The 26,393-nt window shown below is 48.0% G+C and overlaps 1 protein-coding gene across 11 annotated transcripts in view; it reads right to left on the bottom strand.

Annotated features, from left to right (window-relative positions):
• Positions 1-882: 882 nt before the first annotated feature.
• Positions 883-26,393, bottom strand: part of LOC125454194 (insulin-like growth factor 2 mRNA-binding protein 2) — a 292,393-nt gene continuing 266,882 nt past the window's right edge. For 8 of the 11 annotated variants that reach the window (XM_048534702.1, XM_048534703.1, XM_048534704.1 and 5 more), the window contains 5 exons: positions 19,017-19,091; positions 10,667-10,798; positions 9,369-9,482; positions 6,765-6,885; positions 883-1,360 (listed from right to left, as the gene is read on the bottom strand). In XM_048534702.1, the coding sequence (XP_048390659.1) occupies positions 1,215-1,360; positions 6,765-6,885; positions 9,369-9,482; positions 10,667-10,798; positions 19,017-19,091 (588 nt within the window). In that variant the 3' untranslated portion in view covers positions 883-1,214. The remainder of the gene's footprint in view (positions 1,361-6,764; positions 6,886-9,368; positions 9,483-10,666; positions 10,799-19,016; positions 19,092-26,393) is intronic. The other 3 variants (XM_048534709.1, XM_048534711.1, XM_048534705.1) reach the window with 2 other exon arrangements.

The raw sequence follows: 26,393 nt of genomic DNA, 5'->3' as shown, positions 1-26,393 counted from the left end.
TGTTTCACACCTCTTCCTTTTTGTCCTCTCCTATTTGCTTCCCTCGTTTCTCTTTAGACACCCCTCATTACAGACCCTCCATCTCCCCTCCACTTGACTTTTTTGACCCCCTCTTTCAATCCATCTCTTCTCATTTTCCCCATCTCTCTACTGCACCTCTCTCCTAGTCTTGTCCCTCTTCACCCCTTTTCTATGATTCAGTCTGACACTTCACTCTTCATAACTGAAACTCCCCTGTCCAGGCAACATTCTGGTAAATGTCCTCTTCCAACTCTCCAGTGCTACTGCATCCCTCCTATAATGTAGATTCCAGATCTGCATACAATACTCCAGCTGTGGCATAACCATGTTTTATACCATTCCCCAGTATAACCTCCCTGCTCTTAACCTGTGTGCTTTGGCTCTTAACAGGCAAGTACCCCATATGATGCCTTATCCACTGGCCTGTCTGTATCTTGTAATCTATGGCTATCCTCCTCACTTTTTAAACCACCTCACCAAGTTTTGTACCATCTGTGAACTTGCTGATGGACCTCCTACATTCAAGTCTAAACCACTTATATTATTTTCCTCACCTGTGCTTTCTTTCATCTCGCCCTTTTTCTGTCCCATCAGCATTCCCTCCCTGAAGGTCATTCAGCTCATTACATATACTCCTGTCTTGTCCACCTCTCTGTACCCCAACCCTGACTCCACCCTTTGTATTTTTCTCTCTTGTCTCCATTTGCCTCCTCTTTCCATCGTCTTCTCTCTGTCCAGCTTTCAGCAAATGAACTTTTGACAAATAATGGTTTCTGGCCTCAAAAGTATGATTTAATCTCTCAGGGTTGTGGGGGAGAAAATAAGCAAACAAAAAATAAAAATACATGTCATCTGCAGAAGCAGCGTTAAACCAGAACTAGTTTCAATTTTATTATATTAAAAAAACCCTATTAACACTACCACAGCCCAAGTGCCTGCTCAATTCCCTGAATGGTCTATGATTCAGCCAGGTTACTCAAGACAAACCAGGGCAAAGCAAGAGATTGTCCAGAAAGTCTGGGAGGACTGCTGCCAGTCACTGCTCTCTCCATTTTCAAAAACCTCTTGCTGTATCGGCACAGTCACGACCACTGGTTGGGAAACATCCTCTCCGCATCTGTTTGTGGTTTTTGTTTTGTTTCATTTGTTTTGTTGTTTCTTTGGTTTGTTCCCATCCTGTCTGTGTCTCATCTTCATATGTCAGAAGGGCTACAATTGCTCCTCTCATCCCCGGCTCCATCCTGCTTCACTTGCTGCACTGTGAAGCAATGCCTCCTGCCTGTTTCTGCTCCTGATGCTTTGCTTTTTGTACAATCTCTCGAATTTTTCGCTGAGCTGTCTGCAGGGTGTGTGGGGGGGGGGGGGGGGGGGGGGGGGAGAGAAAGAGATATGAGAGGGCATTGAAAGAGGGGAGAGAGACACAAGACACTGCGTCAGACTGAAGAACACAGATGCACTACAACATCTTGTCTCTGGTAAAGTCCAGGGGTGGCGCAAACCCTCTACCCTCATGCAAACTGGAAATGCATGCAGTCCCCACTTGGTATGAAATTAGCATCAGATCTGTACCTTCTCTCCATCCACTTGCCTCATTTTCTCATGTCAATTATTTTGTTGACTCACAGGGTGTGGTGTCACTGGCTGGGTCAGTGTTTATTACCCCATCCCTGATTTCTGAGAGGCAATTAATCAATCCCATTGTAGTAATGTGTAGGCTAAACCACATGGATGGAAATCTTCCATCCATACAAGGCACTGGTGACCCAGATGGGCTTTTGCAGCAACTGACAGAACAGTTCTTTAGTCCAAACTATTTTGTATCGAGTTAAAATTTCATCGTCTGCCATGGTAGGATTTGAATCTGTCATCAAACCATTAGCCTGGGTCTCTGGATTACTAGGATGATGCAGACTGAAGGATTAATATATGTTTGGCTTTTGAATTAACACCTGGTTGGTTTTGTGTGCCTGAAATTACAAATTAGCCTGCAAATACTTCTATAACCATTGTGATTTCTTTGCAAGCATGTTTTGAGACCCAACTTTGAAGTGAATGTGCTTGTGTGCAGCACTAACAGCTGTTTTATCTTAGATTGTTTTATGATCCAGCAAGGTAAATAATGAGGCCACAAGGTGTAGAGCTGGATGAACACAGCAGGCTAAGCAGCATCATGGGAGCAGGAAAGCTGATGCTTCAGGGAAGGGTCTCAGCCCAAAACATCAGCTTTCCTGCTCCTGTGATGCTGTGTTCATTCAGCTCTTCATCTTGTATCAGATTCTCCAGCATCTGCAGTTCCTATTATCTCTAAATGAGGATTCCAGGCTCATTAAAGTCATTGAAAACCTGCTTTTTTCCAAACTGAAGACAAAGGAAAACACTCTTAGCTTCAAGAGGGAACTTTTTTGGTTCCAATTTTACTCTTGAGATTTGGGGCAGCCCTGTGAAATCCATGGAACAGGATGCCTATGTTGACTAGTGGTACTGAGAAGGGGGAATATAATGAACTAGATTAACCACTTAATTGCAGATAATGTTAGTTCAAAATCTCAAGTGTTGGGATAAAACCTTGAGGAGGCTACTGAAAATTGAGCACCTTGAAGCTCTGGTGTATAATACTGCCAGGAAGACACACTCTGCACTTCCAATCTAAAAGTAAGTCATAATTGACTTAAACCTATTCAGATGCTAGATACCAGGGCACTAGGCTAAGTATTGCACAAGTGCTGTTTTGAATACTGTAAAAGTTTAACTTCTCAAGGAGTATTTTGAGATTAATGGGGCTATAGTTTTACTGTTGTAAAAAATCTTTGGATTTGTATTATAAGAGGATTCTGTCTCTTTTTTGACTAGTAAAACAAATGTATTATCAATCAAAATCTGCAGCAGTGAGACCACGTCAGTAATACCAAAACAAGCCAGATGCTATCAAACCACAGTCTGAATTGTCCAGTAATAACATGAGCTCAGAGCCATAAATTGATCTTAATTGTCTCTCCTAATGTATATCAATCTATCTTGGTTCTGAAAGGTTGAATGGACCCCCTGCATACCATGTGTTTGGGGGGGGGGGGGGGGGGGGGAGAGAATGCCAGATCCTCAACTCCCTCATGAAGAGCTACTTCCTGCTGTAACCCACGATTTAGCCTCACTTGGATCTTTAAGACAAGTTTCTGGATCACCATTTTCACCAGCTAACCACCAGAGGGAGGAGTTTGTCTCCTAGCACTCAATGATAAAATCCATTCTTAAGGAAATGCCTTTATTCAGGCCACCTCCTTTTAATCTTTAGTGAACAGAGGATCAGTCTAATTGATGCAAGCTGCCTTTCCAATCTAACCACTGGATACCCAGGGTCACAGCAGCACAGAGGCTCAGCGGTTAGTACTACTGCCTCACAATGCCAGGGGCCTGGGTTCAATCTTGGATTCGGGTGACTGTGTAGAATTTGCACACTCCCTGTGTTTGAGTTTCCACCTATTCTGGTTTCCTCCCACCATCCAAAGGTATGCAGGCTCGGTTGACCAGCTTCACTAAATAGTCTGTAGAGTCTACGGATGTGCAGGCTAGAGGTTAGCTGGGTTATGGTGATGGAGACGGGGGGTGTTGCTAAGTCTGGCACTTCTCAGAGGGTTGGTGCAGACTTGATGGGCTGAACGGCCTCTTTCTTTAGGGATGCCATGATCTCTGTTGAATGTGAGACCTGTAATTAATGCAGGATTAATGTCACCTTCCTGAGGTGTCTGCCACAACAGGACACAAACTAGTTTGAGCACTGAACCACTGTCATGTAATGTGGACTCTGACTTAGAACTTAGAACATTTGGACACTACAGTGCAGAAGAGGCTGTTTGGCCCTTGATGTTTCACCAACCTGTGAACTAAGCTAAGCCACCTCTTCTCTCTTCTCCTGCCCCCCCCATCCCATCATTATCCATATGCTTATCCAAGGACTGTTTAAATGCCCCTAATGTGGCTGAGTGAACTAAATTAGCAGGCAGGGTGTTCCATGCCCTTACCACACTTGAGTAAAGAACCTGCCTCTGACATCTGTCTTAAATCTATCACCCCTCAATTTGTAGCTATGCCCCCTTGTACAAGCTGACATCCTCCCCCTCGGGGGAGGGGGGGAAAGACTCAATGTCCACCCTATCTAATACTGACTTGTATGTCTGTATTAAATCCCCTCTTAGCCTTCTGTTCTCCAATGAGAACAGACCCCAGTCCCCCTCAGTCTTTGTTAAGGCCTTTGCACCAGACCAGGCAACATCCTGGTAAATCTCCTCTGCAACTTTACCAAGGCTTCCTCATCCTTCCTGTAATGGGGCAACCAGAACTGCACATATTCCAAATGAGGCCACACTAGTGTAGTGTACAGTTGCAGCATGACATCACAGCTCTGGAACTCAATCCCTCTACCAATAAAACCTAACACACTGTCTTCATAACAGCACTATCAACCTGGGTGGCAACTTTCAGGGATCTAGTACATGAACACAAATCCCTCTGCGCTACCAAGAATCTTTCCACTGACTCAATATTTGGCCTTCCTATTATTATTCCCCAAATGTATCACCTCATACTTATCTGCATTGAACTCCATTTGCCACCTTTCAACCCAATTCTGCACTTCTTCCAAGTTTCCCTACAACATTCTTCCACACTGTCCATGACTCCACTGACTTTAGTGTCATCTGCAAACCTACTAACCCATCCACCTATGTCTGTATCCAAGTCATTTATAAAAATGACAAACAACAGTGGTCCCAGCAGAGGCACACCACTAGTAACTGGCCTTTAGGGTACATAGAACATAGAACATGAAACATTACAGCACAGTACCGTCCCTTTGGCCCTCAGTTGTGACAACCTGTCATACCAATCTGAAGCCCATCTAAGCTACACTATTCCATGTACATCCATATGCTTGTCCAATGATGACTTAATGTACCTAAAGTTGGTGAATCTACCACCATTGCAGGCAAAGCATTCCATTTCCTTAGTACTGAGTAAAGAAACTACCATTGACATCTGTCCTATATCCATCTCCCATCAATTTAAAGCTATGCCCCCTCGTGCTCACCGTCACCATCCTAGGAAAAAGGCTCTCCCCAGCCACCCTATTTAACCCTCCGATTATTTTATGTTTCTATTAAGTCACCTCTCAACCACCTTCTCTTTAATGAAAACAGCCTCAAGTCCCTCAGCCTTTCCTCATAAGACCTTCTCTCCATACCAGGCAACATCCTAGTAAATCTCCTCTGCATCCTTTCCAAAGCTTCCACATCCTTAATGCAGTGACCAGAACTGTATGCAATACTCCAAGTGCAGCCACACCTGAGTTTATTGTACAGCTTCACCATAACCTCTTTGTTCTGGAACTCGATTCCCTTGATGAATAAAAGCTAAAACACTGTATGCTGCCTTAACAGCCCTGTCAATCTGGGTGGCAACTTTCAAGGATCTGTGTACATGGACACAGATCTCTCTCTCTGCTCATCTACATTGCTAAGAATCTTAGCATTAGCCCTGTACTTTTGCCTTCTGGTTACTCCTACCAAAGTGCATCACCTCACTTGCCTGCATTAAACTCCATTTGCCACCTCTCATCCCAGCTCTGCAGCTTACAGCATCCTTCGTCACTATCCACAACTCCACTTGTTCCAATTTCAGTGATTTCTTTTGTTCAAGACCTGTCCGCTCAGGTTACATGCATGCAGAAATGCTACACTGTCAGAAATACCACTTTTCAAATGAGACATCGAACCGAGGAACTGGGTTTATCTCACAGAATCCCTGTAGTGTGGTAAGAGACCAATTGGCCCAGAGTCCACACCAAACCTCTGAGGGAGATCCCACCCAGGTGTATTCCCCAAAACTATCCCCGTAACCTTGTATTTATCATGGCTAATGGGGGGAGGAAATGGTGTAGTGGTATTATCACTGGAATTTTAAAAGCGGTGACCCAGTTCATGTTCTGGGGACTCCAGTTTGAGTCTTGCCATGGCAGATGGTGCAATTTGAATTCAATAAATATCTGGAATTAAGAATCCAATCATGAGTGTGAATCCACTGTTGATTGTTGGAAAAACCCACTTGGTTCACTGATGCCCTTTTTAGGGAAGGAAACTGACACCTTTTACCTGGTTTGGCCCATATGTGACTCTAAACCCACAACAATGTGGTTGACTCTTATTGCCAATCATTAACTGCCAAGAGGGCAGTAAAATGCTGCCTGGTCAGCAATGCCCTCATCCTGGTAACGAATTTTGAAGAGTCAAAAATCACATGACACCACATTATAGACAAACAGGTTTATTTGAAAACACAAGCTTTCGGAGTCCTGCTCCTGCAGGTGTTAGTGAGAGATGGCATCAGATACAGAATTAATAAACCAAAGACGAAAGGGACAGACAGCTGATGCAAATTTCAATTGATTAATATGTAAATCTCAGAACTTTTTTCAAGTCACTGCCCTAAAATAGTTCTATCAAGATATCAGAGTTGACGTCTCAGCTCAGACAATGCGTTTTAGGTGCAAGGCCTTGTTTAGACCCTGTTTGTGTTGTAAGAGGACACCAGACTAGTTTCACTTGCAAAGGTGTGTCCATCCCTAGGGACAAGCCCCACGTAAATAGGATGAACGTGATTAACACTGGAAGGTGTTAAAGGACGCCCTCCTAAGATACGATGCCCAACTCATCAATCACCAGTTCCAACATGTCACTGCGAAAAACTATGATCACCTCCTCTGAAGGCAGACACTGCGATGTTCTTCGTAGCCAAAAATACATTATTGATGACGTTGAGCACCTTGCCAAGATCCTCCCAAAGTCTCCACTTCTCATCTACAAATAACTGCCAGACCTTAAACAGACAATTGTTAGAAGCAAATTATCCGGCCTTCAGGACAACGTTCACCACAAGCCTGTCACAGCAACCTCTGCAAGACCGGTCAGATCTTCGTCACGGACACTACCATCATGCGTGGGAACACCACCCATCAAGTACACAGCAGACATTCATGTGACTTGGTCAGTGTTGTCTAACTCACATGCTGCAAGCAAGGATGCTCTGAGGCATGGTATATGGGTGAGATGATGCCGACTCTGACAACGGATGAATGGACACTGTGCAACAATCGCTAGACAGGAATGTTCCCTCCCCGTGGGAGAACTCCGAATGCCAGTTGTCAAGGGCATTGGGCCTTGGATCTTTGGGTAAATGCCCTCCAGGTTGGACGTCATGATAGACAACAAGGCACAGTCAGCAAGCAGAAACAGATAGCCAAGTTCAGAAGCCAGGACGACTGCCTCATTGGGGGTCTGGGATCCAATTGCATAACAGCTGACCCCGACCTTCTCGTGTGCACTCACTCACTCAACCCCCTCCTCACACATGCGCACACACAAACCCACACTCTCTCCCTCTCTCGCAACGTCACGCGTGCGTGCGCGCGCACACACGCTCTTTCCCTCCCCCTCACTCCTTCCGGCTCTTACACAAAACACACAGACACGCTCTCTCTCTTCCCCTCCGGCTTGTTTTCTCTCAGACAAACACTCACCTACTCTCAGTCGCTCAGACACACTCTATCGTCCACTCTCTTAAGCAGACACGTGCACATGCACACTTCAATACACCGATGGGCACACTCTCTCCCTTGCTTCGACGCGCCCTCTCGCACGGACGCGCGCGTGCACACACATCCGCCCACACACCCTCTCGCCCATGCACACGCACAGACACACAAACCTTCTCGCCCTCGCCCACGCACACGCACACGCCCACGCACAGACACACCCTGGCGCCCGCGCGCGCACCCTCTCGCCCTCGCCCACGCAAACCCTCTCGCCCTCGCCCACGCAAACCTTCTCTCCCACGCACAAGCACACGCATATCCTCTCGCCCACGGACACGCACAGACACAAGCACACACCCTCTCGCCCACGCCCTCTCGCCCGCGCACACGCACACAGACACGCGCACACACACTCTCGCATGCACACGCTCTCACCCACGCGCACGCAGACACACCCGCTCGCACACACCCTTGCGCCCACGCGCACACCCTCTCGCCCTCGCCCACGCAAACCTTCTCACCCATGCACAAGCACACGCACACCCTCTCGCCCACGCACAGACACACGCGCACACACACACCCTCTCGCCCATGCACACGCGCAGACACGCGCACACACACCCTCTCGCGCAGACACGCGCACGCACCCGCTCGCCCACCCACACACCCTCTCGCCCACGCACAAGCACACACAGACACACACACGCGCGTGCCCACACACGCCCAGACACACACACACAGACACGCATGCCCACCCACACACCCTCTCGCCCACACACAAGCACAGACAGACACACACACACGCGCACACGCACACACACACCACACCCCTCGCCCACGCACAGACACACACACACCACACCCCTCGCCCACACACACACACTCTGGCGTGTTTTGAGAAGATTTGTAGCTCACAAAACGACATGACCCACATGATCCTTACATACAGATGAGGAAGGACACCACTTTGATCGGGATAACACATCCATTGTAGGACAAGTCAAACAGAGACACGCACGAGAATTCCTAGAAGCATAGCATTCCAACCGGAACTCCATCAACAAACACATTGATTTGGAGCCAATCTACCACCCCCTGAGAAAAAGAACAGGAAATGACATCACCAACCCAAGGAAACCTAACCAGATAAATAGAAAGCGGGACATAACACCAGCACTTCGTCGGAGGCTCACTGATGATGTTACCTAGAATGGTGACGAAATGTCTGAAAACGAACCTTCCAGCTTAGCGAGCAAACTCACATCCAGAAAACACACACACACCCTCTCTTTTTGTGGTGCCGGTGTGGACTCAATGGGCCAGATGGCTTGCTTGCAGACTGTGGTGGTTCCATAACAGGATATTACTCCACACTCCCACTTCTATGAGCTGCTTCAGTGGTCAGTAATTGCTGCAGTGTGTAAAACTGCAACACCAGCTTCATCTCACACCCACAACTCTACGTAACTGACCGTTGCACAGTGAAATCAAATTCTGCTTATCAATTCTATTTGTGGGACACATCAGTGTTGAGATTTTCTTCTGCTTCAGATTCACACAATGGGTCTTACTGAAACTGTGCTCATCGGGTTCGGAAATACATGGCCATGACTTGCACACGCGCAGACGAATTGTGCTGAAGTATGCAAGACTGGTCAATGCTGTTGAATTTCCCCACGGATCTCTCTGGAGCCCGCAGGGCACACCGTCGCACTCACTGATGAGGATACCCAGTGCGCTTGCCTGAGTGTGCGGAGTTGAGGCTTACCTGACTGGCAAAGAAATGCCCAATTATTTTCACAATGACCTCGTCGTTGTCGTCTGGTGTCTGATCCCGGGGTACAATCACCTCGGCACTTGTGATGTTTTGCAGCTCATTCACCTGAAGGGAGGGCAGAAGGTAGCAGTGAGGGAGGGGAAAGTGAAGGGGTCTCTACAGCCTATCATACAATCCTGACAGCGTGGAAACAGGCCCTTCGGCCCAACGTGTCCACACTGACCCTCAGAGCATCCCATCCTTATAACCCATCTAATCTACACATTTCTGAACACTGTGGGCAATTCAGCATGGTCAATCCACCGACTCTACACATCTTTGGATTGTGAGAGGAAACCCATGCAGAAATGGGGAGAATGTGCAAACTCCACACAGACAGTTGCCCCAGGGTGGAATCCAACCTGGGTCTCTGGCACTGTGAGGCAGCAGTGCTAACCACTGAGCCACCATGCCACCTGATAGGGCACCCTGCCCCTAGCTAATATCACTCTGGCTTGGAGCGCAAGGAGCGTGGGCTGCTGGCTCCCAGCAAGGAAGTGGCCCAATAGTGAGGCCCCCAGTATGTTGCCGGTGTGTGCTGGGTGAGTTAGAGGGAAGGGGCAGTGTTCGGAATGACAGCAAGGAAAGGGAGGGGCAGCTGACCCTTTAGCTCACCTCACTGACCACCCCCCATCCCTCAGCCACCATGCCACCAAATGGTGCCAGGTTCAGAGACGAGACCACACCCACCCCCCCCCAGCCCTGCACCACCTCCTCTCGGTCCAAAGGGATTTGGCTTTGAGCATCAAGTTGGAGGCCGAGTCTGTCAAGAGCTTTGTAGGACAATGCGTAGAACATACCTGTCTCCTACCCCAACCCTGGGCACCCAGCGGGAAGTCACAAGACAAGCCTTGCCTTATTGTCAAGGCAGGGATTAGATTATAAGTAGCCCCTTGTGTCCATCTCGGTGAACTCAGGACAGTCCCCAAGAACTCGATCAGTGAGAATCCGCAGCGAGGCCCCACGGCCACAAGAGGTCAGGACATGCCTGTTCTCTTGGCAATGAGTCCTGGGGAACAGGGGTCTCTCCAGCTGGTGTGTGCTCCCATTGACCAAGAGGGCAACTTAACCCACCGATTCCTACAGCCTGGCAAAGGGTGAGGTCATGAAATGCACTGGGCTGGGGTGGGGGGCAGTGACCTGTGACATTATGGAGGGGATGGGTCAGGCCCAGGACACTCAGCGCTAACCCTCGCCCAACCCCTCAGTCACACAGGGCTCTGGGGTCAGCACAGTCACACACCACTCACCGTCTTGCCTCCTTTGCCAATGACCCTTCCGGCTGTGGAGGATGGGACCTTGATGTTTGCCTCCAGTTTGACCTCTTCCTTCGGGCTAAAGAAGTTCTCCTCCTTCAGCTTGCCATAGATTCGGCCTTGAGCCTGAAATCACAAGTCAACAAAATATCAATTCAGTGTGAACCAGAGAGAGGTTAATTCCCTTTGGTGAGGACAGGGGACATGAGGAACAGTGAGATGTAGTGACGAGACTTCATGGACGGAGCTATGATTGACAGGAGGAGTGCAGTAGGTAGGAAAATAGTCCAAAGCAGAATGGCCCACTGCTCCATGTTCAAACAGAAGAGTATTTAACATTACGGTATAATTTGTCACTGGACTCTTGGTCATAGCTGTGAAGGGGTAGACTGCAAAAATTTACAGACGAGATAAGATATAGCAAAGACTAAATGGTTTGAATGAGGGATCTAAACGTTCAGAGAGTGCGGCATAGTCAGTCTAGCAAATAACAGAAAAACAATGAATTTCCTGGCATCAGGATGATTTCTGCACCAGCACTTGACCTGTCAGACTTAATAATGAACCTGAGATAATGGGAACTGCAGATGCTGGAGAATTCCAAGATAATAAAATGTGAGGCTGGATGAACACAGCAGGCCAAGCAGCATCTCAGGAGCACAAAAGCTGACGTTTCAGGCCTAGACCCTTCATCAGAGAGGGGGATGGGGAGAGGGAACTGGAATAAATAGGGAGAGAGGGGGAGGCGGACCGAAGATGGAGAGTAAAGAAGATAGGTGGAGAGAGTGTAGGTGGGGAGGTAGGGAGGGGATAGGTCAGTCCAGGGAAGACGGACAGGTCAAGGAGGTGGGATGAGGTTAGTAGGTAGCTGGGGGTGCGGCTTGGTGTGGGAGGAAGGGATGGGTGAGAGGAAGAACCGGTTAGGGAGGCAGAGACAGGTTGGACTGGTTTTGGTATGCAGTGGGTGGGGGGGAAGAGCTGGGCTGGTTGTGTGGTGCAGTGGGGGGAGGGGACGAACTGGGCTGGTTTAAGGATGCAGTAGGGGAAGGGGAGATTTTGAAACTGATGAAGTCCACATTGATACCATATGGCTGCAGGGTTCCCAGGCGGAATAGGAGTTGCTGTTCCTGCAACCTTCGGGTGGCATCATTGTGGCAGTGCAGGAGGCCCATGATGGACATGTCATCAAGAGAATGGGAGGGGGAGTGGAAATGGTTTGCGACTGGGAGGTGCAGTTGTTTGTTGCGAACTGAGCGGAGGTGTTCTGCAAAGCGGTCCCCAAGCCTCCGCTTGGTTTCCCCAATGTAGAGGGAGCCGCACCGGGTACAGTGGATGCAGTATACCACATTGGCAGATGTGCAGGTGAACCTCTGCTCAATGTGGAATGTCATCTTGGGGCCTGGGGTGGGGGTGAGGGAGGAGGTGTGGGGACAAGTGTAGCATTTCCTGCGGTTGCAGGGGAAGGTGCCGGGTGTGGTGGGGTTGGAGGGCAGTGTGGAGCGAACAAGGGAGTCACGGAGAGAGTGGTCTCTCCGGAAAGCAGACAGGGGAGGGGATGGAAAAATGTCTTGGGTGGTGGGGTCGGATTGTAATTGGCGGAAGTGTTGGAGGATAATGCGTTGTATCCGGAGGTTGGTAGGGTGGTGTGTGAGAACGAGGGGGATCCTCTTGGGGCGGTTGTGGCGGGGGCGGGGTGTGAGGGACGTGTTGCGGGAAATGCGGGAGACGCGGTCAAGGGCGTTCTCGATCACTGTGGGGGGAAAGTTGCGGTCCTTGAAGAACTTGGACATCTGGGATGTGCGGGAGTGGAATGTCTTATCGTGGGAGCAGATGCGGCGGAGGCGGAGGAATTGGGAATAGGGGATGGAATTTTTGCAGGAGGGTGGGTGGGAGGAGGTGTATTCTAGGTAGCTGTGGGAGTCGGTGGGCTTGAAATGGACATCAGTTACAAGCTGGTTGCCTGAGATGGAGACTGAGAGGTCCAGGAAGGTGAGGGATGTGCTGCAGATGGCCCAGGTGAACTGAAGGTTGGGGTGGAAGATGTTGGTGAAGTGGATGAACTGTTCGAGCTCCTCTGGGGAGCAAGAGGCGGCGCCGATACAGTCATCAATGTACCGGAGGAAGAGGTGGGGTTTGGGGCCTGTGTAGGTGCGGAAGAGGGACTGTTCCACGTAACCTACAAAGAGGCAAGCATAGCTGGGGCCCATGCAGGTGCCCATGGCCACCCCCTTAGTCTGTAGGAAGTGGGAGGAGTCAAAAGAGAAGTTGTTGAGTGTGAGGACGAGTTCAGCTACTTCTCTTTTGACTCCTCCCACTTCCTATAGACTAAGGGGGTGGCCATGGGCACCCGCATGGGCCCCAGCTATGCCTGCCTCTTTGTAGGTTACGTGGAACAGTCCCTCTTCCGCACCTACACAGGCCCCAAACCCCACCTCTTCCTCCGGTACATTGATGACTGTATCGGCGCCGCCTCTTGCTCCCCAGAGGAGCTCGAACAGTTCATCCACTTCACCAACACCTTCCACCCCAACCTTCAGTTCACCTGGGCCATCTCCAGCACATCCCTCACCTTCCTGGACCTCTCAGTCTCCATCTCAGGCAACCAGCTTGTAACTGATGTCCATTTCAAGCCCACCGACTCCCACAGCTACCTAGAATACACCTCCTCCCACCCACCCTCCTGCAAAAATTCCATCCCCTATTCCCAATTCCTCTGCCTCCGCCGCATCTGCTCCCACGATAAGACATTCCACTCCCGCACATCCCAGATGTCCAAGTTCTTCAAGGACCGCAACTTTCCCCCCACAGTGATCGAGAACGCCCTTGACCGCGTCTCCCGCATTTCCCGCAACACGTCCCTCACACCCCGCCCCCGCCACAACCGCCCCAAGAGGATCCCCCTCGTTCTCACACACCACCCTACCAACCTCCGGATACAACGCATTATCCTCCAACACTTCCGCCAATTACAATCCGACCCCACCACCCAAGACATTTTTCCATCCCCTCCCCTGTCTGCTTTCCGGACAGACCACTCTCTCCGTGACTCCCTTGTTCGCTCCACACTGCCCTCCAACCCCACCACACCCGGCACCTTCCCCTGCAACCGCAGGAAATGCTACACTTGTCCCCACACCTCCTCCCTCACCCCCACCCCAGGCCCCAAGATGACATTCCACATTAAGCAGAGGTTCACCTGCACATCTGCCAATGTGGTATACTGCATCCACTGTACCCGGTGCGGCTCCCTCTACATTGGGGAAACCAAGCGGAGGCTTGGGGACCGCTTTGCAGAACACCTCCGCTCCGTTCGCAACAAACAACTGCACCTCCCAGTCGCAAACCATTTCCACTCCCCCTCCCATTCTCTTGATGACATGTCCATCATGGGCCTCCTGCACTGCCACAATGATGCCACCCGAAGGTTGCAGGAACAGCAACTCATATTCCGCCTGGGAACCCTGCAGCCATATGGTATCAATGTGGACTTCATCAGTTTCAAAATCTCCCCTTCCCCTACTGCATCCCTAAACCAGCCCAGTTCGTCCCCTCCCCCCACTGCACCACACAACCAGCCCAGCTCTTCCCCCCCACCCACTGCATCCCAAAACCAGTCCAACCTGTCTCTGCCTCCCTAACCGGTTCTTCCTCTCACCCATCCCTTCCTCCCACCCCAAGCCGCACCCCCAGCTACCTACTAACCTCATCCCACCTCCTTGACCTGTCCGTCTTCCCTGGACTGACCTATCCCCTCCCTACCTCCCCACCTACACTCTCTCCACCTATCTTCTTTACTCTCCATCTTCGGTCCGCCTCCCCCTCTCTCCCTATTTATTCCAGTTCCCTCTCCCCATCCCCCTCTCTGATGAAGGGTCTCGGCCCGAAACGTCAGCTTTTGTGCTCCTGAGATGCTGCTTGGCCTGCTGTGTTCACCCAGCCTCACATTTTATTATCTTAATAATGTACCTGCCTTGGTTAACAGCCAAACAACATATTGACACAATCCAGTGTAGGGCCTATGATAAATCAACTCGATCCAGCGTAGTGATCATGATAATTCACCATAATCCAGTGGAGGGCCTGTGATAAATTAACTCAATCCAGTGCAGTGATTGTGATAAATTGTCATAATCTGAGTCCAGCCTTGGGTTTGTAAGGAGGGGATGGTTGCAGGGTGGAGTAGAGCTAAAGATAGGCTCGTGTGCTTGTATCTGTGCTGAACGCCCCAGTCAAACTGACTGGGCCACTTACAAAGGAGGAGGATTAAAGGAAATTGCAAGCAATATCAAAATCAAAGAATCAATTACAGTCAGATTAGGAAAACGCTAGAGCAATGTGGGCATTGGAAAATGTCACCAAATATAAGACAATGATCAACATGCTTATTCAGTCAGTGCCTGTATTTACAGAACGCATAGAGGTCCATATGTTGGACACAACGAGCAAACTAGTGCCACGCCAGAAAGATATCCACATCTAATGTCACAGGACAAGTAATCTAGAACAAAAACACAAATTGCTGGAGAAACTCAAGGTCTGGCTGCATCTGCAGAGACAGAAACACAGTTAACATTTCAAGTCCAGTGACCCAGCTTCAGCAATCCGGAATCCTCTCCGATGTTCTGGGGATATGAATCCAAATGCCACCACGGCAGATAGTGAAATTTAAATTAAATAAAAATCCGGATTTAAAAACTAATCAGATGATGACCACGTGAATTGTCATAAAAGAAAACCCGTCAGGTTCACTGATGCCCCTTAGTGAGGAAATCCACCGTTCTTGCCCAGTCTGACTTGCATGTGACTTCAGGCCCACTGCAAAGTGGTTGACTCTGAACTGCCCTCAGAAATAGTCGAGCAAGCAACTAGTTTAGGGCAATTGGGAGTGGGCAAAAAAAGTGCTGGCCCAGCCAGCAAAGCCCATATGCCACGAATGAGTAAAAAGAAATGCTAATGGCACTAAATGGTGATAAATACCTTTCCTGCAGACGTCGTCTGTACTAGGGTGTTAGAGGCAGTTGGTGAGAACATTGCAAATGGACTAATTATACTACTGCAATGTTCTCTCAGTTCTGAGATTGTAGGAGGTAAATTAGGGGCTTTTAAACCAGTTAGCTAGACATCTGTAGCCAGGACATTACCAGGAGACTTTAATTAGGACAGGTTCTGAACATGAACATTCTCATTGCTGACAAAGCAACAAGAAATTCAAGGTAAAAGCTCAGGAAGCAGACATTTGGCCCACTGTACCTGGACTAATTGTCTAGCTGGGCACCACCACTCACAGCCTTACAGGTTACAGCATTACAAAGAAGGTGGCAGGGTAACTTAGTGGTTAGCACTTCTGCCTCACAGTGCCTGGGACCCAGGTTCAATTCCAGTGTGGAGTTTGTACATCGCCCCCATGTCTATGTTGGTTTTTGCCGGGTGTTTCTGTTTTCCACCCGTGGATGTGCAGGTAAGGTAGGCTGCCTGTTATAAATTGCCCCGTGGTGTCCAGAAATGTGCAGGCTAGCTTTAACCACGGGAAATGTGGGATTGGGTCACTGTGGACTTGATGGGCTGAACGGCTTCTTCCTGCATTGTAGGGCTGTGTAAATGTGGCCATTGTTTCTAACTCCACCACCCACCATCTTGGGTGAAGAATATTTCTTGATTCCCTTCAATCCTTCCACCCATTTGCTTTACATGAAGAAACACAGTTTAATGACATCTCTGAAACACTCAGTGGGTCACTCCATTACATCTAGCTCGTCTCCAAAATAAGCATCCCCTGGTCTTTTCAATCTCCCTCATCTGTACAATTTTCACCCTGGCTGCATCCTGGTAAATCTCCTCTACAATGTAATTTCATCCTTCCTGAAACGCCATGATCAAAAAATAAGTGGTCAAAGGTGTGTTCTGAACAATTCCAGCATTACCCTGTGATTCTTGTGCACTGTGCCTTGGCTATAAAATGAAAGGATTCCATGGGTCTCCTTGAAGAATGACTGTATTGAACCAAAAATAATTTTAAGGGGTCTGATAAAGTAGATGTGGAAAACTTGTTTTCCCTTGTGGGACAGTCTAGTACTAGAGAGTATAATCTCAGAATAAGGGGTGGCACATTTACACGTGAGGATGAGGAGGAATTTCTTCTCTCAGGGGCAGTGAATCTGTGCAGAAAGCTGTTTGAGGCCGAGTCATGAAGTGTACTCTAGGCTGAGAGAGATATTTTTAATCAGTAATGGAATCAAAAGAGTTAAACAAAACCAGTTTAATTTTTTAAAGAAAAGGGGTGGAAGGGAATAGCTGGCACAGTCAGCCCAACCTTTGTGCAGTGTAGACTACTTGGGGAAAACCATCTGAGGGGCAGGACATGAAGTCAAGAATTAATCAAGGGCAGTCAGCATCGATTCATTGAGGGAATGGCATGTCTGACCAACTTCTTTGAACTTTTGAGGAAATCACGATGAGGATCAGTGAGGGTCATGTGTTTCAAATTGTCTGCATGGGTTTTAGCAAGCCTTTCAAGAAAGCTCCACCTGGCAGTCTGGTCAGGAAATTCAGAACTGGGAAAATGAGCAGTGAGGTTGAAAATTCACTCTGCTGCTTAGACTGGTATTTATGTGACTGCAGGGTTCCACAGGGCTCTGGAGGAGACACAGTACTCTTGAGACTTAAATGTTGGGAGCATGATTAAAAAGATTGCTAGCCATCACAAAAATTGGCAGCGAGGAGGATAACCACAGATTGGTCAGATGGGCCGAAAAGTGGCAAATGGAATTTAACTCTGAATATATGGTGAGGAATTTGGGGAGGTCAACAAGACAAAGACAGACACACTAGGTGAGATCATATTGAGATGCGTACCATAAGAGAGGAACCTTCAACTGAATATCCACAAATCCCTGAATGTGTCAGGTCTGGTCGATAAGATGGTCCATAAGATATAGGAGCAGAAGTAGGCCATTCAGCCCATTAAGTCTGCTCCACCATTCAACGGATCATGGCTGATTTGATAATCCTTAATTCCACTTTCCTGCCTCTTCCCCATAAACTTTGACCCTTTATCGACTAAAAATTTGTCTCTCAGCCTTGTGTACACTTAATGACCCAACAACAGACCCCCGCAGTAAAGAATTAAATACGCTACCTGCTGAACGAAAAAATATCCCTCTACAGGGATAAAACTCCCTCTACAGTGTTCCCATTGAACAGTTCCAGGACAGGTACAGCATGGGGTTTGATGCAGAATAAAACTCCCTCTACAGTGTCCCCATTGAACAGCCCCAAGACAGGTACAGCATCGGGTTAGATACAGAGTGAAGCTCCCTCTTCTCTTTTGAACTAAAGGTGATGATATAGGATTAAGTAAGCCTCTGATGGGGTGCTGTAACAAAATACAATTTAATGGCTAACAGAAATTTGGATAATGAAATGGAAGCGTAATAAATTAAAGTAACATTGAAAACCCTGTGACTGGGCATGTTGACAATGCCATCCTTGCCCTTCAGTAAAAGTGAAACAGATCTTCCATGTATCTATCTGTGCTCTAATCACATATGCCAATTTCAGTGCACACCCTGCACTGAAATATTCACCAGTGATTGCTGAATAACCTTGCTGCCTATTATCTGCTTTGCTCACTCACTAACTGCCTTTTAATTCCAGTTTGTTTTTCCTTCCTTCTCAACCATCACCCATCACCCCCAACCACCACCTGCATCAAGATGGTTTAAGTCTTCACTAATGACAATGGCAAACCTCGTTTCCATGAGCTTGCTCCCAGTCCTTTAGAGGGGAAAATTGTCCAGGGTCCACTTCCCCAGAACAGGTTAGCCAGTTGGGGGGGTGGAAATACTTTGATTTTTATTTTACTCATTCTTGAGATGTGGTTGTCGTTGGCTGGGCCAGCATTTCTTGTTCATTCCTAACTATCTCGAACATAACTCTGACTTGCTGGACCGTTTTAGAGAGCAGGTGCATTGCTGTCGATCTGAAGTTCACACAGTGAATCACATGGAGGCCAGACAAGGTAAGGTTTCCTTCCCTAAATGACATTCGTGAGCTCGACAAGTTTTCACAACAATCAACAAATCAGACCTTTAATTCTACATTCTCATTAATTTGAATCCCACAGTCTGCAGTGGTGGGATTCGATCCCCCAGAACATCACCTGGCTCTCTGGATTACTGGGCCACTGCCTTCCTCACCCCCAAAATCACTTACTCGTGGATACTCCCCAACAACTCGCCCCACCTCCTGAAAGATGCTCCCCCCCCCACCTCCCTGAGGGTCACTATCATTCACACTCCCCCTCCAACTTCACGGTGGCTGGTTAATTTGGTGTTGGCTGACTCACCTTAAACTGAGCCTCTGGCGAACCGATGATAATCACCATCCTCTCATTTGCTTCGGGTCCCTCAGGAGGAGCTATCTGCGATTAAAACCCACCCAGAGAAGGTGAGGGTCAGTCATCAATATCTACTTAAGCGGTGCACTCCCAATCAGAGCTGGTTACTTTGGGGCGGCTCAGAGGGAATTGAAGATGAAGCAAAAGTTTTCTGGAGGGGCATGAGGGCGAACGGGGGCTGAAGGTGTTGGAAGGAGCCTTGTTTGGGCAGGGGGGGCAGGGGGCAGTCACTTTGGCCCTGTACCAAAGCCTGTACTAATCCATAAGCACAAGCAAGCCAACCCCTCCACCCTCACCCATTTTGATCCCTTAGCCAAGTGTGCACACATTGAGTGGTGTGCGTGGGCATGACTATTGGACTGCAGAAGGCATCACAGACCTCTCCTGACAGGCAGTGAGTGACCGACTGGAAAACTATCCCAAAATTACTGGGGATGCAATGCGTGGAGGAATGCTGACACTGGGAGAGGCCAGTTACTGAGCCGCACTGCAACACCAATTACAGAGACTGTAGGTGCAAAGTCTCCTGGTATGGAGTGTAGCCCTGTCTGACTATCCACACTCCTCCACCCTAAATCCAGATACATCCTAGCTCAACATCAATGGGATGGGGCAGAGAATTTTCACGGTGGGGAAACTGGTTAACTGCTAAAAAAAAGATGTTCAGGGGAGGTTCAATATTGATGTGAACACAGAAAGTTTATGACCCGCAGGGGCAATAATTCTAACTTCTCAGAAAAGACACAGCACGGACAGGTCAACAGAAAGGGGGTTGGGGAGGGGCAACGTGGGTCTACTTGAAAAGATCATGACGAGGAAAATAAAGAAATGGTGGATACGGATAGTTAATTGGTACCAGCTTTTACTGCAGAGAATCACACAATTACTGCAGCTCGCAGGAGGCCATTCAGCCCATTAGACCTGCACAAGCTCTATTATCTAGTCCCAATCTCCTGCCTTCTCTCCATATCCCTGCACATTATTTTGATTCAAATAATGCCCCCTTGGATGCCTCAATTGAACCTGCTTCCACCACATTTCCGGGCACTGAATTCCACACTGTAACTATTCACTGTGTGAACAAGCTTTTTCTTGTATCACCCTTGCTTCATTTGCAGATCACTTTAAGAAGAGCTTCGTTGCTGGAAATCCCAACGAAATTAATGCTAAGTGAGGGTCAGAGGATTATCAAAATTAACATCAGGGCAAGCAATCCCCAGACCAGACGGTTTCCATCATTGTATTTTAAAGAAAACAGGTAAGGCTATTGCAGCTGTCCTAACCTTAACCTTCCAAAATTGTCTTGATTCAGGAAATATCCCTTCAGATTGGAAAATTGTGTGCACTGCTCCACTATTTTGACAAGGGAAACAAAGCCTCAACAGACCAGTTAGCTTAATATCTGATGTTGGGGATTACCAGGATTAGGCTCCTTCGTTAAGGGTGGAGGAGTGCCGACCTGAAACATTTTCAGATAATTTGTAACGACAGTCTGATGAGCCAGGGTCTCAATCAGTATTTGTTTTTTCAAAGACAAAGAGGGGCATGAATAACGTGAATAGCCATGTCTTTTTTCCCAGGGTGGGGGGTCCAAAATGAGACGGCATGGGTTTAAGGTGAGGGGGAAAAGATTTAAAAGAGGCTTAAAGGGCAACTTTATCACACAGAGGGTGGTAAGTGTATGGAACGAGCTACTAGAGGAAGTGGTGGAGGCGGGTACAATTACAACATTTAAAAGACATCCGGAAGGATTTAGAGGGATATGGGCCAAATGCAGGCAAATTGGACTGGATTAATTTAGGATGTCTGTTTGGCATGGACGAATGGGGTTGAAGGGTCTGTTTCCCTGCGCTGTGCAACTCTGTGACTCTGAGTAGAGTACAGGCAAGTCTCTGTGAATGTCATTTACTGGACCTCCAGAAGGCCCTGAGAAAGCACATCTTAAGAGACTGTACGTTAAAGTTCAAGACAGGAACTGACATTAAAGGATATTCTAATTCTAATTCTACAAAACCATGATTAGTCCATAACTGTAGCCAGTGTGCTAGCTACCACACCTTAAAAAGGATACAGTGACCTCGTAGACTTAACCAACAAACTCAGACTCCACAGATTAAACTGCAGACAGAACTGACACAAACCAGGGTTTGTGCTGCCTGAACTTTAGACAGCAAAGGGTCATTTGAAGGGAAGCAGAGCCAGTAGATTGGTGGAGGGAAACAGTTTTGATTTAGTGAGGAGAAGGCATACATTGGGTTTAAGCTATTGGGCTCAAGTGAACCCCTAGACAACTATAAAAAGTGTAGGAGCACACTTAAGAGGGAAGTCAGAGAGGAAAAAGAGGGTATGAGATGGATCTGGCAGATAAGGTTAGAGATAATCCCAAAAGGTTCTATAGCTATATTAAAAGTAAAAGGGTGGCTAGGGAGAGAATAGGTCTCATTAAAGATCAGTAAGGCTGTCTATGTGTGGAGCCACAGAGGAGAAAATCATGAGTGTTAAGGAAATAAGGGAAACAAGTAGAGATGTATTGGACCGTATACACATTACCAGAGAGGAGGTGTCTGCAGTGTTAAAGCGCATTGAGGTGGATAAATCCCATGATCGAGTCCACCCTTGGGTGTTGTGGAGGGCAGGGAAGAAATTGCACAGATATTTGCTTCATCTTTAGCCACTGGTGAAGTCGTAGAAGAGTGGAAGTAGGCAAAAGATGTTCCTTTGTTTAAGAAAGGTAGCAAAGACAAGCCAGGGAACTACAGGCCAGTGAGCCTGACATGGGTGGGAGGGAAGCTATTGGAGAGGATACTGAGGGACAGGATCAACCAACATTTGGATAATCAAGGTCTGATCAGGGATGGTCAGCATGGATTTGTGTATGGGAAGTCATGTCTGACAAATCTGTTAGAGTTTTTTGAAGAGGTAACCAAGAGGATGGATGAGGGTAGGGCAGTGGGTGTTGTCTATATGGGCTTTAGTAAGGCCTTCGACAAGGTCCCGCACAGCAGATTATGCATGAAATTTAGGTTGTGTGGCATCCAGAAACAGCTAGTTAATTGGATTCAAAATTGGCTTGATGGTGGGAAGCAGAGGGTGATAGTTGAAGGTTGTTTCTCTGACTGGAGGCCTATGCTTGAGTGGTGTGCCACAGTGATCAGTGCTGAGAGCCTTGTTTTTTCTTACTTACATAAATTATCTGGATGTGAACATACATGGCAGGATTTGTAAGTTTGAAGATGACACAAAATTAGGAGGTATTGTTGATAGTGGCAAAAGTTATCAAAAATTACGGAGGGATCTTGATCAGATGGGGAAGTGGGCTGAGGACTGGCAAATGCAATTCAATACAGATAAGTATGATATGTTGCATTTTGGAAAGCGAAACTAAGGTAGGACTTATACGCTAAATGGTAAGGTCCTGAGCAGTATTGTGGAACAGGGGCCTAGGAATACAAGTAATAGTTCATTGCAAGTGGCATCACAGGTAGACAGGGTGGTGAAGAAGGCATTTAGCGTTTGGCCTTCATCGGTTAAGGCATTGAGTATAGGAGTTGGGACGTTATGTTACAGTTGTCTAAGTCATTGGTGAGGCCACACTTGGAGTATTGTATACAGTTTTGGTCATGCTATTATAGGAAAGACATAGTTAAACTGGAAACTATGGAAAGAATATTTATGAGGATGTTGCCAGGATTAATAGGACTGAGTTATAGGAAGAGGTTGGATGGGAAAGGACTTTATTCCCTGGAATGCAGGAGAATGAGGGGTGATCTTCTTGACAGGTATACAATGAGGGGCACAAATACGATGAATGCATATAATCTTTTACCCAGGCGATGGGGCATTGAAAACTAAAAGGGCATAGGTAGTACCCCTGAGGGTAGGACCTGAGGGGCGACTTCTTCACCCAGAGAGTGGTGCATATTTGGAATGGGCTGCCAGAGAAAGTGGTTGAGGCAGGAATAACAGCAACATTTAGAAAACATCTGGATAGGTAAATGTATTGAAAGGATTTCAGGGATATGGACCAAATGTGGGCAACTCGAACTAGCTGTGTGGGCATCATGGTCAACATCGCAGAGTTTGGGCTGAAGGACCCATTTCTAAGCTGTAATCAATGAAACTGAGGGGGCGGGTGGACTGCAAAGTTTAGAAATGAGAGCCAGCTCTTACAGATGTGATATTAGGGTTCACTTCTCACACTTAAGGGCATTTGTCGCTTGAAACTCGAATTTACAAATGATGGTGGATGCTAGATTCATTGTAAATTTTGAAAGTAAGCTCATCAAGATTTTGACAATGGCAACTATGAAGGGGCATGGCCATTTGGAATTACGTCACAGATCAGGGAGATTGGTGAAACAAGCTTGAGGGGTAAAAGAGTCTGTTCCAAGTCATATAAAGAGGAAAAAATCCAGCAAATTAACTTGATGTTTTAATAAGGAAATTGGGTTGTCCATTTACATTTAACATAAATATTTTGTTATAAATGAGATTCTCTTAATGTTTGCTGCAGTAAATTGAAGGTTTCCCTCTCCAACAAAGTTTCATCAAGCAACGTAATAATTAAAACACTGTCACAGTTTGGGGGTACAGGGCTGTCTCTTTTAGATCTGAGATGAGGAGCAAACCCGGAGAGTGGTGAGCCTGTGGAATTTTCTGCCACAAAACAAAGAATGTTTTCAAGAAAGGGTTAGATCAGGTTCTTGAGGCGAAAGGAGAAAGCAGGAACAGGGTGCTGAATAGGATGAAAAGTCATGATCGTGTTGAATAGTGGAGCAGGCTGGAAGGGCTCAATGGCCGACTCCTGATCCAATTTTCTGCATTTTTATGGCAGCAGAGTGAGTCTGAAGGCCCTTTGCTCAAGGTGAATTTGAGTGCGTGCAATCTTGGCTGAAACTTCTGCATCACTGGAGCTTACTGTCGTTCAGATGTGACATTAAACTGAGGTCCCATGTGCCCTGTCAGGGTGATATCATAGATTCCATGGCACTAATCTGAAAGGCTGTCCTAATGCTCTAGTTAATAGGCATTGTTCAGTGTAAGACAGTGCGGGTACCAGCCTATAAGCAGGCAATGGGCAGTCCGCTGATGGGCACTGATTTGTTCAGCAATGGCCTGTGATCTGCACCAAATTCAGGACGTGGGAGTATCGGATCACCAACTGGGACCAACCTGAAATCGAGTAACAGCTCGGCTCCCCTTCCAGAGGCTGACTTGAGAAACTGACCCTAGTCTCCTCCTCATTCCCAGTGGGAGATGCGAGGAGCAGACGCAACCCAGGGACACCCAAAGTCAGGAACAAAGGCCCTCCGTCCACATACCAACAACGAAATACAACCTCACCCGATATCATAATCCGAAAGTTGTCCTTTCTCCCCACTAAAGGGCAACACACACTACCCAACAACGCACACACATACCCCCACTGCTCACACACGCACGCACTCGCACACACGCACACACACCTGCTCTCTCACACACGCACACCCACTGCTCACACACACACACCCAATGCTCTTTCGCTCACAACCACACACATGCTCACGCTCACACACTACCCAACAACATACACACTCCCCCACTGTTCTCACAGACATCCCCACTGCTCTCTCATACACACTGTTCTCACACACACTGCTCTTTCTCACACACACCACCACACAACTCACACAAACATACACACTGTTCTCACACACACCCATTGCTCTCTCTCACACACACCCACTGTTGTCTCTCACACACACCCACACAACTCACACACACAAACTCACACATACACAACCCCACTGTTCTCACAGACACACACCCACTGCTCTCTCACACACACACACACATCCACTGTTGTCTCACACACATACACACACAACCACACAACTCTCACACACACAGAACACACTCTCACACATACATAAACTCTCACACACACAACTCACACACACCTACCTCACACACACACAGCTGACACATAGCTCTCACACCCACATCTCACACACCCACACTGCACACGAACACACACACACCCATACACAGCTCACACACACTGCACGCACGCACACACACCTCTCACACACACACCGCACCCTCTCTTCCACACACACACAGCTCACAGTGTTCACACACTGCACACTCACAGCTCACACATACATACAAACACACACACTGCACACGTACACGCTCACACACTCATACATACTCACTCACACACCGCACACACATACCCGCTCACACACTCATGCACTGCTCACACGTACACACACACCCGCTTACACACACACTGCACACCCGCTCACACACACCATACACACATCACACCCCCGCTCACACACACTGCACACACACACACCACACACTCTACCCAATAACACACAGACACACACACACACACACACAAAACCCAACAACACACACACACACACTCCCCCACTGCACACACACACACAGGTGCCAACACACACACTCTCCCCAACGTGCACACACACACTATACCCAACACAAACATGCTCACACACACACACAGGCGCAAGCATACCGCTCTCACACACCCCACTCACACAGCGCATGCGCACACACACAGCTCACACACACTGCGCACACACACCCCGGTCTCAAACACACACACACCAGCTCTCACACATACACAGCTCACACACACTGCTCACATACACATACAAACACACACGCATAGAGCTCAAACACACACACACACACACACACACACACCTCACAGAGCTCACACACTGCACACCCACCCACACACATACACACACACACACACAGACAGAGCTCATAAGCTCATATACACACCTCACAGAGCTCACACACTGCACACCCACACACACAGACAGAGCTCATACGCACAACTCACACACACATCTCAGTGTTCACACACTGCACATCCACACACCACACACAAACACAGCTCACCCACATGAAGAGCTCTCTCTCACACACACACTCACGTACCGCTCACACACACACACTCCGCCACTGCTCTCACACACTCTCCCCAACACGCGCGCGCGCGCACACATGTTCACACACAAACATACCGCTCACACAGCACGTGCACACACAGCTCACACACACACACACCTTCCACAGTGTTTACACACTGCACACCCACACACCACACAAACTGCTCACACACACGCAGAGCTCTCTCTCACACACACAGTTCACACACACAGTTCACACACACACTGCACACCCACACATGCACACACAGCACACAGACACAAATAAACACACACACACTGCACACTCACGCACACAGCTCACACAGACATACACAGCTCACGCACAGCTCACATGCACACACACACAAAC

Source organism: Stegostoma tigrinum, chromosome 7 (genome assembly GCF_030684315.1).
Source record: "Stegostoma tigrinum isolate sSteTig4 chromosome 7, sSteTig4.hap1, whole genome shotgun sequence".
Lineage (NCBI taxonomy): Eukaryota > Metazoa > Chordata > Chondrichthyes > Orectolobiformes > Stegostomatidae > Stegostoma > Stegostoma tigrinum.
The sequence above is the reverse complement of the archived record's forward strand: the minus strand, read 5'-3'. Positions and strand labels throughout refer to the sequence as shown.